The sequence below is a fragment of the Sebastes umbrosus genome, chromosome 9 (assembly GCF_015220745.1).
Source record: "Sebastes umbrosus isolate fSebUmb1 chromosome 9, fSebUmb1.pri, whole genome shotgun sequence".
NCBI classification, from domain to species: domain Eukaryota; kingdom Metazoa; phylum Chordata; class Actinopteri; order Perciformes; family Sebastidae; genus Sebastes; species Sebastes umbrosus.
In genome coordinates, this window is record NC_051277.1 from 10,728,218 (window position 1) to 10,743,719 (window position 15,502).

At 38.3% G+C, this 15,502-nt stretch overlaps 1 protein-coding gene across 6 annotated transcripts in view; it reads left to right on the forward strand.

Moving 5' to 3' along the window:
* The window catches only part of ldb2a (LIM domain binding 2a), a 113,586-nt gene that overhangs the window by 13,079 nt on the left and 85,005 nt on the right, over positions 1–15,502 (forward strand). For all 6 annotated transcript variants that reach the window (XM_037780479.1, XM_037780476.1, XM_037780478.1 and 3 more), the window contains exon 2: positions 13,071–13,173. In XM_037780479.1, the coding sequence (XP_037636407.1) occupies positions 13,071–13,173 (103 nt within the window). The remainder of the gene's footprint in view (positions 1–13,070; positions 13,174–15,502) is intronic.

Genomic DNA, 15,502 nt, shown 5'->3' on the forward strand with positions numbered 1-15,502 from the left:
GTAAATTCTAACGTTATCATGATGTGATCAAATGTAATCGGAGGGTGGGCGCTATAAGCTTCTGCAACGTTATCAGTGTATGAGCCAAGCCCCCCGGGAAAAGAGCCGGGCTTTGAAGCCAATTTTTGTAGTGACCAAACGGTGGAATTACAACTTACGGGCCCAATGGATGCGGAAGATCTGGGTATTTTTTTAACTCGCCAGTTGACCCATTTTGGCTTCATGCGCCATTGAGCATCCCTCATAGGAATGAGCCCGCCTCCAACGCTGTATCCAGTTCTCTTCATACATCCATGGAATGAGCGCAGTGCAGAGCGGCGGCCATTAGCTAGCCAGTGGGACACACAAACAAACCGGACCGGCTAGCACAGAGAGATTACAACACACACATAGGGAAAGATACTTCATTCTCTACTCAGGTAGACATTACTCCTCTATTTCTTTACATAGACAATAGTTGTTTGCTGCAATATTAATGCGCTGAATGTCGTATAAAAACCTTTAAAGAATGACTGCAGTCAAGATCAAATGAAACCAACATTGACAGTGAGAGGAAATAGGAAATGAATAGGGGTCTCCGGTGTTAAAGTCTAACGTTTTATTGACCCATCCATCATCCACCTGAATGTAAACATACAGTGTGCCATTATCTGTCTTTGCTGGGATATATCTTCTTCATACATTGCAATTTTAGTTTCTAAAAGTAATGCCAGATTACTGATGTGCAGGAACATTTTGTCAACAGTATTATTGTTGAATTTTCACCTATTTCATGCTCTTTATTCACTGTCCTAATTGTCCATCATCCTATACTTTTCCTTTGCATTCTTCTAATCTGTTTAAACTGGAAAGCGGGTGGACTTCATTTCCATACAGTCACACGATGAGCTGGTCGGAGTAGATTTATTTTAGTCCTTTAGCATTGATTGTTTTTTTGGATGCCACTTATCCTGGAGAAAGCAGAGTAACGTTGTGCTGTATACGAAGCTGAAAAATATTATGATATTTCGTCATTGAGCAGAAAAGAAAGTTCAGGACTAGATGCGGTGAACACGGCGGAGACACTCTGCTCTTCAGGTTAGTTACACCAGCTCTGCTCTCTGCTGGTTTCTGGCTCTTTCGTCATTTTGCTGATCAGCTGTTTGACTGTGATACTGTTTTTCCAGTTAGATGAACTCAAGCGGACTATTCTGAATAAATAGGGAATGGGCTACATGATATTTACTAGCCTGCAATGTTTTCATTTACTTATTCAATTTTTATGTCGGAAAACACTTATTGAGCAATGTTTGCTGTTCTTCAGCAACAATATCTTCCAGGCACGAATATGAAGCAACAATCCTTCAGTCAAAAACTCTTTGCCAAAACATCCTGCATGCACCGAAACTCCTGCTCCATTGAAGTGTCAATGAACAAGACACTGAACACTTCTGGGGGCAATGCATTGTAGCGGACCCGACCTCAGAGGATTTGATTATAATATCAAGAAATAATCATCATCATCATTATTATTCTGGCACCCAAAAAATGTTTGTTTATATGTAGTCATTATTTGTTTTTAATCATGCTTAAGATAAATGACTTCAGCGACCTAAACCTAAATAAAATAATATGTACATATAATAACAGATAGTTATATATAGTAAAATTAAAAACAAAGTATCAAAAAATAATAGAGGAGAAAAATGATGATGATAAAACTAATATAAAATAAATAAATAAATTATAAATGTAAAATATAATTAATTAAATAATAATAATAAAGAAATATACATAAATTATATAATTAAATAAATAAAATAATAACTAATTAATTAATTATTTCACACACAGTTCCCAGCACATATGTAGTTGTAGTTATTATGCATATATAATTATTGTTATAATAAAAAACTAAAGAATGTAAAAGGTTATCAGATGAGTCAAAAATAAACATCATCATCATTAAATTCAGCATTAAATGCAGTTAGTTATGTAATAAAAATGAATTTTATAAAGAAATATTACATTACATTACAGTAATCTGTTTTACTCTTATCTCTATGTTTAGCTTGCTCATTTCACTGCTTAATCTAAAAATTAACAGTTTTGAATAATATAGTAGTGTAGTGTGCAATATTCAACAAAACAACAACAAAGAAAAGGAAAATATTGTGTTGCACTGAGGAAGCCATTGTGGTCACATATAAGATCAGAATAATGAGCATCAGGTGAGGATGTGTTTAAAGTAAAAGCTAACTGACATTACAAAAGAGCACATTCACTAAAACTGAACAATATGTGAGGATGTGATGAATCTGGTATTGATTGAGTTTGTTCGGCGGTGGGAGGAAGTGTGCCGTGTGTTGATTGTTTACTGGTCTAAATAGCTCAGCGGTGGGGAACACAGTGTTAGTGTGCCTGAATCCTCGCCCTCCTTTTGATTTTAATTTCTCATGGGTGCTGTAAATAATTTGACTTCCCTGCTTTGTCATTCATGCATTTTGTTGTTGTTTTATTATTTTCATCCTTATTGATGTTTGTTGTCACTTAACATGGTGCCCTAATCTCGTGTCTCTGCTGGTGCATACTGACTTATTTTTGTCTTCATTGAGGTGAGACGCTTTTTAAGATGTTTGGCTGTTTATTGAACCTTTACACATTTTGATATTTTTGTATGTGTAGACGTGGAACTAATGATTGTGTGATTCTTGTTATGATTATTCGTTTAATGTGTAAAACATCAGAGCCAAAAGTGATATCTTCAAATAGCCTTTTTTTTGTCTGACTAACAGTCCAAAACCCAAAGATTTTGAATTTATAATCATATAAAACAGAGAAAAGCCGCAAATCCTCTAGTGTTTCCCAAGCTGGAGGTCGGGACCCCTTGCAGGGGTCACAAGATAAATCTCAGGGGTCACCAGATGATTAACAAGTTAGGAAAGAAGAACATAACAGTATTCTTCTCCATAAAAGGATGTTTATTTTAGGAAATGCATATTTGCTTTCTTGTATGTTCTAAAGATCTTATCAGATATTCTTGTGGTGTGAGGTATGATTACATCCCCCCATCGGCTCGGAAGTCCATCCTGGCCGCACCGATTTCAAATCGTAAATATTAAACATGTTCAATATTTAGGATCAGATATCCTGTTGTGTGTGTGGTGAACCCAGAGGACAGCCAATGATGCAGTCACGTGGGAAAGAACGAAAGCCAATTGAGAACCAAGCTGACTAAAGTGAGAGGACAACAATCGCCGTCACGGCGGCCGCGGCTGATACATGAGCTAATGCAAAACGCGAAGCATAAAGTAGTAGTCAGATGGACCTCAGAAAGGGAGGACCAACTTATTGATTTGTGGCAACAACACAAGTGTTTATTTAACGCGTCTCCATAACTTCATCCATCCATCCTTTGTGAATTTTCAGCTCAAAGTAGTGCAAAAAACTAACATTGCTAATTCTTCCTGCCCGTTGTCCGTCATGTTTGTTTACAGTAAAGAAACGTGACTTTATCGTGAGAGATTTTGCGAGATTTCTGCTTCTTTGTCAGGACTCTTGGTGGTTTGCTGTTTTGGCCAAATCGTTGCTCTCAGCACACTATAGGAACAAAAAATTGAACGTAACATGTCGTTATGTGTGGGGTCTCTCACATTTTCACCATCTGTTCAGATTAGAAAAATCTTTTGGTATGGGCCAGCCTTAATTCAAATTAAACAATCTGAAAGTTTAAAAAAAATATTGAATTAATTTGATATTACTAACGGGTCACAAGCCAAAAAGGTTGGGAGCATCTACTCTAACCTTTAAAACTTGAACCAGTGAATGTTTGGCAAATTACTTAATTGATTATAACATATCGATTAATCATTTCAGCTCTAATCATGTGCAGTTTTTAACATAGAGTTGTGCTGAAATTCATTTTTAGGAGTTTAGCTGAAGCCTTCAGCAAATCCCACGTCAGTCAGTGTGTGTATTGACCAAGTGCACTTCAGCAGGACAGCGATACATACTGTGTTGTTGCTGTCAGAGGGATCAATCCTGCAACCTTTTGGGTGAAAGCCTATAGTGCTGAATGCATCCTGCAGCTATTGTAGCAGCTCCTCTTCATGCATGTTTCAAAACAGCAGACAAACAACTTCTATGTATTAACCTCGACCTTAAATCTATACTGTAACACAAACAGTCGTCTCTGACTGCTGCTCGTAACTTCTGACACTGAATAAAGAGTGAGAATGGGAACGCTGCCTAAGTAAATTGGCAGCTATGCAATTAAACGTGGGAACTTCTTCACTGACTTCATTTATATTAGAAAGTTCATTCCTGGTGAACGTGCAGTGGCTGTTCAAGGGCAATGACTTTGTTCCCCCCCTGCTGCATTCATTCCTCCTCATTTACATAATGCTTGGCTGCTGGCTGTAAGGTGGCCAAATGCAGCAACATGTTAAGTTTGCATTATATAAAAACACTTAAGACCCCAGAGGATAAACCTGTGCTGAAACATTAGTGTGCACTGAGTCTGACATGATTAAAGTGGTGTTGTCTATGTAGTCTAAAGGAGTGGTTCTTGTACTTTGTCATCCTAAGGACCCTTTAATAGAAACAGTATCTGCATGTGTGGTTATGTTTTGATCCAGAGGGCCACCACGTCTCGGGATTTCATACTGCAGTAATGAGGAAAAAAGCATTTCATTATATTTTTGTATTTTTTTAAGTAACTGATTATTTGTTTGATCTGTTAAAGGAAGAGTGTGTTACAATTAGGGGGGATCTATTAGCAGACAAAACAAACACTGGATCTAGAGAGAGCCATTCACATTTTCACATTTTCACATTTTCGCATCGTCCACCATAGTTCTCCTAAACACTTGGCACACGGGGGAGGTTTCAGTTGGTTGCAATCTGCAACCTCACCACTAGATAACATTTTTGGTCACCTAAAAATGTTTTATTCAGTGTTCGGTTGTACTTAGCTCCACCCTCTCGTGTCGCTTCTGGTTGCAAAAAAAACAAGATTATGACGGCCAAAGTGACGGACTCGAGACTTCAAAACAGCAGTCCACAAATCAATGGATGACATCACGGTGACTACGTCCACTTCTTATATACAGTCTATGGCTGAATCCAGCAAATGTTGTCATTTTTCACTTGTTAAATAACTCAAATGATCAATTACCAAAATTGATGCCTGATTAGATATCCGTCGGTTGACTTACCTATGAATCAATAATTGATTTAGCAACTGAATTAAATGCTAAAATATATTTTTTTAATTCTTTCATTTGTATTTTAAATTTAAATTAGCTTTTTAGATTGACTCTAAAAATGTGAATACCTTTATCATGGATATTTCAGATGTCAAGGTGCTGCTGCCACAAAAATTAATATAATCACATTCGTGCACATGAACTGTGACCTTCTCTAAAAAAATATAGCTTTATTTGACTTCTATTTGAAATGTTTCGTCTATCAGTGGCCTTCACCAAACAATCAAACAAAAGCTACCTTGCTAAAGATCCTTTGGAAACATCTAGAGAGCCTTTGGTGCTGTTAAGTCTTTATGCTCCCCAATAACCTGAAGCTGTTTGAATCTCTGACAACAGTGAAACTTCCTTGGCCCACCAGTCAGCCGGGCTGCATGCTATTCAGGAGCTGAATGGGGTTTCAGACATTGGTAATTCTCCAAGGTCAGGCCCCAGACACGCCTACACTCATGGAGGCTTTTCTGCCACAAGAGGCTGGAAGCAACAGCAGCAGGGAGAAAAAAAAAATACAGTCTAACAAAAGCTTTGCTGGGAAAAATGGTTAATGTAAAACATAGAGACATTAGTGGTTTATGGACTGTTGGAAGAAGATAGAGTGAGGGAAGGAAACTGTGGTCTTCTTTTATGTGGCTGTGTGAATGCACGCAATATTCATGCAGTGAATAAAGATGCATGTGTGCATACAGCTTGAGTACAGTACTAAGGGTTGTGTATAGATGGATATAGACGGTACACAGGGGTGTTTTTATACACATTAAAACTTCTCTTTGTGATTTCTGTTGCCTCATTGTGTCATCTGCCCATCCATCCTGTAAGAACATTTCTATATGCGAGGACTTAACCCTCAGCTCTGTTGCTATTTACTGAGGATCCTCCCTATGCTGTCCCTCCAATCCTCTGGATATCCTGTAAATCCCCGGGGCCTGGCTAGCACTGGTGATTTGTGGTTGGCTAGTGGGCAATTGACACATTGATAAATCCCCCTCAGATGGGGTGCGATCCGTTTGAATCAATAGAGCCTTATCGGCTGACGGCCGTCACGGCTGCGACCATGTCGGTTCACCTCGGGTCCCTCGGAGTCGGCCTGATTTGTAGCATTTGACAACAAACATCGTCACGCCACGTGGTTCGTCAGAGAGTCCACGGGCGTAAATGAAGGGAGGACGTTGTCTGTCAGTGAGCAGCTGCAGACAGAGAGAGAGGGAGGTGGAAACAAAGAGAGACAGGCAGAGATAAAATAATAAAAGCAAGGCTGTCAATCGAATAGAATATTTAATAGCGATTAATCACAAACTAATCACACATTTTTTATCTGTTCAAAATGTACCTTGAAGGGAGATTTGTCAAGTATTTAATACAAATATGCCGCTTTATGCAAATGTATGTATACATTTATTACTGAAAATCAATTAACAACACAAAACAATGACAGATATTGTCCAGAAACCCTCACAGGTACTGCATTTAGCATAATAAATATGCTCTAATTATAACATGGCAAACTGCAGCCCAACAGGCAACAACAGCTGTCAGTGTGTCAGTGTGCTGACTTCACTTTGACTTGCCCCAAACTGCATGTGATTATCATAAAGTGGGCATGTCTGTAAAGGGGAGACTCGTGGGTACCCATAGAACCCATTTTCATTCATATCTTGAGGTCAGAGGTCAAGGGACCCTCTCTCTAGGTTTAAAACTGAGCCCGCTACAACCTCCTGAAAGATCGATTGCGTTAATGCGTTAAAGAAATTAGTGGCATTAAAATTAATTTGCGTTATCGCGTTATTATCACGTTAACTTTGACAGCCCTAAATAAAAGTCTTCTTTTTTCATAGTCAATATGTCCCATTTACAATTTTTTAACCTGAAACCAATGACAGAATAAAAGTAGAGCTTCAAACATTTCCTGCAGTAGTCGAGGGATTGAAATCGAAGACCACATTCGCAGCACCATGAGCCCTCGGTGTGGCTTGTTCAGCGTCAGCCAGAGGATTCATATGGCTCGTGTCCACTGGCCAGGCTTTAGCTGTTCTCCGGCCCGTCTGGCTCACATCCAGCTTCTCCTCTGTCTTCAGATCCGAGCCAAACCTTGCCGGTCCGCAGCTCAGCCAGCCACGTTTCACAACTTGGCGAGACTCTGGCCAAAAGCTGCCCAAAAGCTCCAGTTTGGAGGATTAATGGTTACTGATTCTAAATAGAGCATCCCCTGCATATAATGGAAAAGTTCTGAGCAACATTTAGCTTTATTGGCTGGCGCTACTAAATGCACATTTAATTTAAAAAATAAGTGATTTGGAGAAGAGCGATGAAACTGTCAAGTGCCATTTGTTTTATTGTTGTCAAACGGTTCATGTCGCATGAAATGTGCTTGTTATTCTCAGATTTCTGTGTTGTCTGGATGGGGGGGCGTTTCAATAGAGACACAAGCTAAACCATATCATATGGTTGGACCCTGCTGTCTGCTCTGCTCTTTGTGAAATGCATGCTCTTTTTTTTTGGGTGGTTGTAAGCCCGAGCCAAATATCAGTAGACTGCCAAAATGAGCTATATTGAGTTAGAGCAGAAAATATTATTTTGTAAAAAAGGTTCAGTTTCAGGAAAATGCTTGAAAACAGGGTGAGAAGGGCACGGAGAGAAAAAATGAAAATAGTAGTATAAATGAGTCTAATAAAGAAACCATATTTGAAGTCACTGTTAGTGAAACGCTGCTTAAATGTGAATGAGGGGAAGGTTAACCAACCCTCTTCTGTAAAATGAATAAGAGGGATTTTTAAGGAAGACAGTATTCTATAAAAGAAGAGAAGTGGGAGCTTATAAGTAAAACACTTTTCATTAAAACAGTAAGAGGAAGCTTAATGAAGGGTCTTTAAAACAGAGTGATGGCAGCCCTCAGGATGACAGCAGCACTCGAGAAATTCATCTCCAACACTAAATCCAGGCAGTTGATGTCAAAACGGGGATCACACTTTTTCATGAAATCCTCTAACAGCAGGGGAAGTTCAGGTGGAATGCTAAATGGGGAACTTCAAGGATACGACTTGTGATATTCTCTGTTTTTCTTATTGTCAGCAATTCCAGTGAAAACCAACAATAAATTCATCCCATTAACAAATATTGTATCCAAAGCCTGATGTTGTGCAGCCGATTAGACTGTTGTCAGGCTAGTAAATAGGCGTTATCAGTCACTATAAGCACCATAGATGTGGGTCAATAGGGACCTACTACACCCACTAGTAGGTTTTATCATCAATTCACATGGTAGTTCACCGAAAGAAGGTATAAAAGAACACAACAGCGATCTCTAGTGACCGTAGTAATTATGACAGGTGTTTAATTGCCTAAACCTAAAGAAGTTGAAGTTTTATTGCCTAAACCTAATTGTTTTTTTGCCTAAACTTGAAGAAGTTCTAGTTTTTTTTGCCTAAACCTAAAGAAGTTGTAGTTTTATTGCCTATACCAAATTGTTTTTTGCCTAAACCTAAAGAAGTTGTAGTTTTGTTGCCTAAACCTAATTGGTTTTTTTTGGCTAAACCTAAAGAAGCTGTAGTTTTGTTGCCTAAACCTAATTGGGTTTTTTTGGCTAAACCTAAAGAAGCTGTAGTTTTGTTGCCTATACCTAATTGTTTTTTTGCCTAAACCTAAAGAAGTTGTAGTTTTTTTGCCTACACCTAATTGTTTTTTTTTGGCTAAACCTAAAAAAGTTGTAGTTTTATTGCCTATACCTAATTGTTTTTTTGCCTTAACCTAAAGAATTTGTAATTTTGTTGCCTATACCTAAAGAAACCATTTTGTTTGTGTTCAAAACCTGACATTTCATTCAGTTTTACAATAATGTGTTTGTGTCTTTTACAACGTAGTAGGCGTAGTAGGCCCCTAATGACCCACATCTATGGTGCTTATAGCGACTGGCCTGATAACAGTCAAATCGGGTGCATTCTGTGCCATATAGAAGTAGGCCTACTAAGGATTTTTAATTAAGTAAAAGTAGTAATACCTATAAATATTCCCTTACAAGTTCAAGTCCTGCATTCAAAGCTGCAGCTAATTTGAACTACTTTATGCTGTCGGGTACTTTAATCTGTAACAACACATATTTTAGAACCGCACTACTGTACACGCCTCCACACATAACAAATAGCGATATCCATCTGAGAACAACTACTATCAATTAATGTTGAATATGAATAATGAATAATGTTGTGCGATTTTTCCTTATTTCATAGGCTATTTGGGGATTTATACACTATTATTACATACTTATAAAAAAAAAAGAATAAAAAACGAGACATTCGAATACTAATTTGGAGGTTGAATACCATGGCAACGGTCGAAGTTTTGAAGCATTCAGGTCAGCCCTAGTTATGTTACTCTTATTTTGTGTTATTAAAACTAGCTCAAGGAGCAGAGTATAGACATTAGCTGAATATAACAGGGTCATCATAGTTGCACAGTGAGATTGTAGAGAACTGCTGTGTGTGTGTATGGAGAGAGTGTGTTGTTCACCCTTCACTTGACTGTCAATCCCAGGAGTTCCCGCCCCTCCTCATGGTGCTGGATTATGGGTTGAACTCAATCTGAATGCGGAGCAGGCACCAAAGTCTGTTTTCTATCTCTGTCTGTTTTGTCCTGGTGTGTCACTCTTCTCCGTCAGTCTCCTCTGAAATAGATGTATTCATATGAAACAGACACCACACACATGCTGTCTGTTCACACCAGCAGATTCTCCCAGTATGACACAGTCACTCAAACACACACACACAGACACACACGGCAGCTCATGCAGTCCGTTTCCCAGTGGACAGCCGGCCACTGATACATTCACATACACAGAGATATGCTGGCATGTTTCCACATATCCATTTGTTGTGCAGTGTGGGTGAATGAACTGTTCTGGCATTTAAACAATTACACTGATTGAACTAATGGGGGCGCTATAATTACTGGTGAACATTTTCATAACAATATATTATGTTTTTGACTCAGCTGGTCCAGTATTTGATCAGTTGAAGAGTAATCTCGTTGAAGAGAAAAGGATGGTCAACTTTTTCAAACATTAAAAGGCCATAATTGCTGTTCCATGGCTTCAGATTTATTTATTTATTTATTTATTTATTCATTTATTCATTATTATTTTTTAATTTTCTTTTTTTTTTTTACAAAACTTGAATTGAAATATATGTTTTCAGTCTGATTAAATCAACAACAATTTTGATGATTAATTAATGAACATTTGCTGCCTCAAGCTTCTAAAATATGAGGATTTGCTGCTTCTTTGTGTTTCACATCATTGTAAATTTACATACATTTTGGGGTTTTGGACAGTTGGTTGAACAAAATAAGCAATTTAAAGATATCATCTGGAGCTCTGGGAAATTGTGATTGGCATTTTTCAAACTTTTTTTGGACATTTTATAGACCAAATGATTAGACAATTAATCAAAAAGACAGTCGTCAGATTAATTGATAATGAAAGTAATCTGTCTTGGAAGAAGGATGTTTCTTCTTACAGTTTCCGGCATCTTCTGTGGGGGGATGATGTTAATTTGGAAAAAATTAAATAAAAATAAAAATATTAGATGTTGATAAAAGTTGAAACACACATTTGAAAACTTGTTCTTAACAATTTATCTACACTTGATCTGTCTGCCTCATAATTGTTAAACATCCACTCAGTCTCAGTTCAGTCTGTAGTTCACAGTTCAGCTGATTGATTTGCCGTTCGACAGACCTCCCCACTAACTCACGATCACCTATTGATTGACCAGCTGGATGCAGGTCCAGCTGTATCTCCTCACTGACCACAGCTCTTCCTCATTGCATCAGACTCGCCGTGTTTGAGATACGTTGACCTGCGAGGCGCCCCGGTCGCTGCTTATCGGGCTTGACACTGCTCGATGGTGACAACGCTAATTGTCAACATCTGGAAAGTGCTTGCCATCCCTCAGCCCTGCGCCGAACGAAACGCGGTGATCTGTCATAACGTGTCAGAGGAAATTAGCATCAGTTGAACGTCGGTGGGTGGAGGGGCGAGGGCGAGGGGAGGAGAGGGGGTCGTCCCGCCAACATTATCTGAGGGGAGGAGGGTAAACGGCTGTTAGAGGAGTAATCTCAGGGCAAAGAGATTTACATGAATGGGTTTCCTCACAGAGTATACTCTGACTACTGCTTCTGTTGCTCTTTACAATCAGCACTAATACTACAACTACTACTATTATTACCACTTCTGCTTTGGCTACTGCTACTAATAGCCTACTGCTGATAAAGTTACAACCACAAAGTCTACTACTACTACTAATACTAATACTAATACTAACCCTACATACAGTTACTACAACAACCACATCTACTAGTACTATCATACTACAGCTACAACTGCCACTATTGCTACTACTACCTCTACTATTGACTATCACGACTACTTCTTTGGATGTGACTGTTACTACTACTACTATTGTTACTATTACCACTTATGTCAAAAGTCTACGACTACCACTACTACTACTAACATTCATACTAATCCTACTACATACAGTTACAAACACATATACTAGTACTATTATACTACAGCTACAACTGCCACTAATGATGCTGTATACTTTTACTGCTACGAATACAACTAGTACAACAGTTACTGTAACTGTCCTTATTGTTGACATTACGGCTCAAACTACTGTTACTACATATACTATTCCTTTGAGTATTATTACTGCTTCTAATAATGATACTGTACTGCCGCTACTACTGTTGCTACTACTACCACTACTATTACTTATACTAATAATACTTCTTACTCCTCCTGCCATTACCATATTACTAACAGTCAAGTGTGTGTATTATTTGTCTGTTTAAGTAAATTGCATTTGTTTATTGCTAGGAAAAATAACTATAAACACATACAAATCCACCATCACTACCCCCACTCCTACTACAAATAATAATGATGATATTTGATATATGTTAATGATTTGAATAGCACTTTTGAAGGTACAAGTTAAAGGTATGCTCACCTGCTGTAGAAAGTGGAAGCAGCAGTGAATTATAAAGCTGTTGGACCTCAGCTTGTAATTCAGACTTGTAGGAGCCTCAGGCAGGGCTCTCCCAAAGTCCAGGCTTAGGAAAAGTAAAGGGTGTTACCAGACTTTGGCTTTACATCGACCTGTAGAGGAGGCTTAGGCCAGCAGCCAGCATTGAGATCACTTTTTGAACTTGATTTATGGATTCATTTTTATATGCATTTTTATTTCTTGTTGTAGTTGTTAGCCCTTTGTTCTTATCCTTTCATATTGTGATGCATTTTTATGGCTCTCATAATTTTTTTATGCATATAATAACTGTTTTACGGTTCATACTTGAACCTTTTAGTAAACTCAAATGTAAAAACAGTGATTTAAATTAAGCTCATAAAGTTAATTTTAATGAAAGGAAACAAACAAACAAACAAGCCAATCTGCAAAACAGGGAATGCTTGCCCTGCTGCACTGCTGACTTCATATATCAAAAAAACAATGTTCTTTTTTTATCTTGTCTCATAAAAACGCCTGCATGTTCACAATATCTTTGTCTTATCAGAATGAATCAATATTAAATTTATGTAAAAAAGAAAATGTAGCAGCACAAGAGCAACAACCTGGATAAAGGAAATTCACTGGGTTATTAAATATTAGAAGAAAACAACCCATGGGCAGACCTGAAGTGACATGCTTTCACATACTGCATATTCTGTATTTTTAAAGATTTTGATTAACGAAAGATAACTAATCTTTAGAAAAACATGTTGTTGATTAACCCCGAGGATGTCCTAACTGTTGTATTCTTGTTGTCCTTTAACAGGAAAGTGACAGTTTGTGGTGGGACGCCTTTGCAACAGAGTTTTTCGAGGAGGACGCCACTCTCACACTCTCCTTCTGCCTGGAAGATGGACCAAAGAGATACAGTAAGAGTCCTATATTTTTCCAGCAAACCACCAATAATACAATAATTACATTTTTTAATTTGAAATAATTTTATTCTTTTTGAAGTTTAAATCAAGTATTCTTTATGTTTGTTTATTTTCCGTTGTAATTTATGTAAAAGAGGAAATACTCTGGTTTGTGCATTTATGATGTTTCGATCTACACAACCTTCACAGGAGGTTTTTTTCAAGTCGCACCACTCTTCCACGCACCTGTCATACATTCAGGTGTGCAGAGTGTTTGTGTGCACAGTTTTTTCTTATATCATACATATGTTTATATACAGGCTGTTCTCATACACCGTTCATAGCTATACCTAGGAAAAGTAATGCACTGTAATTTGTATATATCCCACATAACCAGTTCATACGTATCTACGTTATTGTGAACCAGGAAGTATAACGAGCATCAAACGCTCCGTAGGGAGGAGGTCAGGGTGGACGGGTGGGTCAAAAAAGTCAACGTTGATTTGTCATGTGGCTTCCGTACTTAAATTACCCCACTTTCTTAGTTATTTTAACCCAAACCATGATCTTTTCCTAAACCTAACTAAGTAGTTTTGTTGCCTAAACTTAACCAAGTTGTTTCCTTTGAACACGGAAGTTTATTTAGAAAAGACTGTATGCATGTAACGGGCGGAAATTGACACGTGTTTCTGGACATTTGTAGGAAAACGCAGGAAAAATTAGGAATAACTTTACAAATCGTATGAGATCTGTGTGAGGATGTGTTGTTATATGTTATAATTTATGGAATCCCATTTTCTTAAAAGGGTAACATGCCCACGTCTGTCAGTTTTAGGTTGCTTGTGTCCCAATAATGGTACATGTCCACAGCCTCTGCCCCTATTGTCTATGAAAGCAGCCATGCAATGCATTCGAGTAGCTTGGCGGCAGGATTCGAGAGACAGGGCGTCACGTTGGCCACTCCTCATCTGCATAAAGTTAAGGTCTAGGCTACTTTATGCAAATCACGGGCGTCCGACGCAACTCGCCGCCTCTGGAAACTCCCTAGAAACTTTTAAATTAACTGTTGTCAATCTAAAATAAAACAGATTCTGCAACTGCATGGCTTATTTCTCACATAAAATGTTTTCAGAAACACATTTCGTTTGTCGTGATATAAGAGAAAGTTTCTAAACGGGCCGCCATGTTGGTTCCGGTTTGAAAGCTGAGAGCAGCAGCCCATGAGGGAGAGCGTTCTTCCAATCAGGTGCCTCGAGCCTTGTGTCTAGTGGCGATCGCGAGTCAATCCCTCACAATAAAAAACGCCCCTGTGGACACTTACCATAAGACTCTTATGAAGTTTAGTGGCTGAGAGGGACAAACCACCATAATGTAGCAGTGATGAATATTAGAGCACAATCCCTCATACTCAGATACCTCACTCTGTGCTGTTCAATCATTCCTAGGACTGATTTTGTGATGAAAAAGAAAATGTTATTTGGTATTTCCACTTTGCTTCAACCAGCTTTGTCTACTTCCACTTAAGTTATTGATTTCCTACATTTCCCAAAATGCTTTTTAACACACACACACACACAAAAAAAAGTGTGAGCCTAAAAAGAAAAGAAAAGATCTGTTCCACTGAGTCAAACATTTCTGCATGGTGCTCTACTGAGTCTCCTGTCAGTGAGAAAATTGGTATCTCTCCCTCTTCTAGCAATGCTTTTCTCTCTGTATGTGATTGCTGAACATTGGTGCAACATCACGCGCAACTCCTGGTAACCTCTTTCTGACAATTTCATCACAGGCCTCTATTGTGGCCTGTGCTTTTTAAATAAAGATGTAAATGTAAACCACAGTCTTGAAAATAGGCAAATTATTGGGTACATCTGTATTGAAACGCTTCACAAAACATCTGCTTTTGTGCAAGCTCATAATGGTGGTGCATTAAGGAAGTGTGTTGCTTTCTTGGCACTTTTTACCTAGACGAGTGCAGTACAACCTGATACCATATCTGTATTGTGACTGTTTTATTTTCAATAGAGTTGAGAAGTTGGAGGAGTCATGTCGGACTTCAAGGTTTCCAGATGTAAAAGCTGTGTTCATTTTCTGCATAGAAAGTGTTAGACGGGGAGTTTGGATCGCTCCTCGTTGAATCATCAGAACAAAAGAAGAGCGGTTGCCTTTCAATATATCTGGTTCTTTAGCAAAATGTCAATTGTATTACACTGTATAACGTAAGGAGAGAGGTCAATTACAACTCCCAAGGAGTATTTCGGTGACAAACATCCAATTCAGTTTTGAACTCTGGGTCATTTCGGATTAATTCTGCAAATATGGCGTTTTGTTCCCAACTGCAGCAGCA